The 2,233-nt window shown below is 32.4% G+C and overlaps 1 protein-coding gene across 1 annotated transcript in view; it reads right to left on the bottom strand.

Moving 5' to 3' along the window:
* LOC108374807 (uncharacterized) overlaps nucleotides 1–1,560 on the bottom strand; it is a 12,198-nt gene extending 10,638 nt beyond the window's left edge. The window contains exon 1 of the mRNA XM_017630833.1: nucleotides 1,327–1,560. Within this exon, the coding sequence (XP_017486322.1) occupies nucleotides 1,327–1,376 (50 nt within the window). The 5' untranslated portion in view covers nucleotides 1,377–1,560. The remainder of the gene's footprint in view (nucleotides 1–1,326) is intronic.
* Nucleotides 1,561–2,233: the final 673 nt, after the last annotated feature.

Below are 2,233 nucleotides of genomic sequence, written 5' to 3'. Positions count from 1 at the left end.
ATACATTTGTCTATATCTATCTCGATTCGTTTTGGCTGTTACAAACAACCGTTATGTGAACAAAATTAATATACCCTTGTGCACAAGTGCGCTCGGGTATAAAAATTATACCAAGCATTTCCCTGCGACTGGCAAGTGTAGGAAGGTTAATAAGTTTTAAGCGACTCGTATAAGGTGGAAGACTATATTGAGAATCCCATCGGAAATTTCTTAAAGCAAAAAGTAGGAATTGTTTTTGAATTGATTCTATCTATGTCTGAGTAAATTTGATACCTTGGATTCCAAACCACCGAGCCGTATTCCAGAATCGGCCTAACTAATGTTGTAAACAGGGTTTTAGTGATATACGGGTCACTAAATTCTTTTGACCATCGTTTCACAAATGCAAGTACACCTTTAGCCTTGTTGACTGTCACATTAATGTGAAGATTAAAATTAAGCTTAGGATCCATTGTGATACCAAGGTCCACAAAATTGTATACCTGTTCCAGGTTATGGTTACCTATTATATAAGAAACTGGCAGAACAGCTCTTCGCGAGAAGCACATTACTTTACATTTCTTAAGATTTAGAGGCATAAGATTTACTTTACACCAGTAAGCCATGCTGTTTAAGTCTGATTGAAGCAAACACCTTTCTTCAATTGAAACGTACGATTTATAAAGTTTTACATCATCTGCATACATTATATATTATATTATATTATATTCGTATAGCAAAAGCTCTTCATGAAAATAATTTTGAATATTATACTAGAACAATGTGTACACTTTCATTTCTCGCCTAGTGTAAGTAGAAATACTATGTATTTTGTTATTGCTTTTTGGTACCTACTTTAGGTTATCAAAACGAAAGAAATTAGGCGATAATTTTCTTCACTTCGTTCGGCTGACATCTTAAAGTACCAAAAAGCAATAACACAATACATACATATAAAATGCAACATATTCAGACACAAAATCAGCTGATCTACTTGGTAACACCACCTTGTATTAACATGCTTTGCTGCTGTTCCTTTTGATTTTGAGACCACTACTTTTTGAGGGCAACATAAAATTCATATTTTTAATGACAATTCCTTTCAAAAAACGTTTAGTATGTAACCATAACTGAATCTTAAAATTACACAATTAGATACCGGTGTTCCTGCAGTGCTACATATAGATTTCTGCGTACATAAATACAATGCATTTGAATAAACTAAAATTAAAGTAATAAAATCCTTATTTAAATATGACGCTTTTTTCACTTTAAATTATTACATAACATTGGCATAAGTACGTATGTATGTAGATATGTTATACATACATATATACGTTATCGTACCTTGTTTCAAACGCTGTGCTTATCAGATCGGCGGGTAAGCTAATACGCATCTTGGCGCGCTTTTTTTTGTTTTTGTTTGCTTGCGGTTGCTGCTGTGGTTTATTTAAGTCGATGAAAGTTACTGACGTAGCGATTAATTCGAGTTAATCGCGTTTTATATGCGCTTTGCTTATGGATTTGTGCAGTTAATATCGTTGATTTGCTTTCGTGCTTATACTGCAATATGTATTTTAATGTGTTTTTTTTTTTTTAAACTTAATTGTGGAATGATTGCGTGACCTTAATTTGACTTATCAATATAATTTGCCTTTTTATGTTTTTTTTTACGATTTATTTGTATGTATTTTTCAGTTACTTGCAGCGCAAATGTGTATAGTATAAGTCGATTAGAGTTTTAATTTTTTGCCGATATTATATATTTGTATTTTAAAAGAAATACTTTGCATTCCATTTTCAAGCACATATATATGTATATCACAGTTTGTTAGCTAGTAGTTGAATTTTCCATTCAAAAGCATTTAAGTTAATTTTATTAGAAGCTTTTACTCCAAAAACACAGTATTTCATGTAGAATACTTATATTAAATTTCGAAACATTAATCCTTGTGAAACTAGTTTTCCACAAGTTTTCTGCTGCTTCTGAGCTTTTTTACTGCGTTGCTTTCAAACTTAACTTCACTACTTTCACCTTCGATTTTTATTAGAAAATAGCTGTTGAATTATGTATATTTCGCGCTTACTGAACTGCACGTTGGCAGCTCTCATGGACAACTGATTTTAGCCGCGTTAAGGGTAGATGTTAGTAATGCAAAAACCAGCGAGATCGGCGCTTCGTGCAAAAATTTTAATCACACGCACGGTAAACCACCTACAAACATACATCTATCTACATACATACATACATATG

This window comes from Rhagoletis zephyria, unplaced genomic scaffold (genome assembly GCF_001687245.7).
Source record: "Rhagoletis zephyria isolate East Lansing unplaced genomic scaffold, Rhagoletis_zephyria_1.1 Rzeph_scaffold_08154, whole genome shotgun sequence".
Lineage (NCBI taxonomy): Eukaryota > Metazoa > Arthropoda > Insecta > Diptera > Tephritidae > Rhagoletis > Rhagoletis zephyria.
This window is presented reverse-complemented; position numbering and strand designations above follow the sequence as displayed.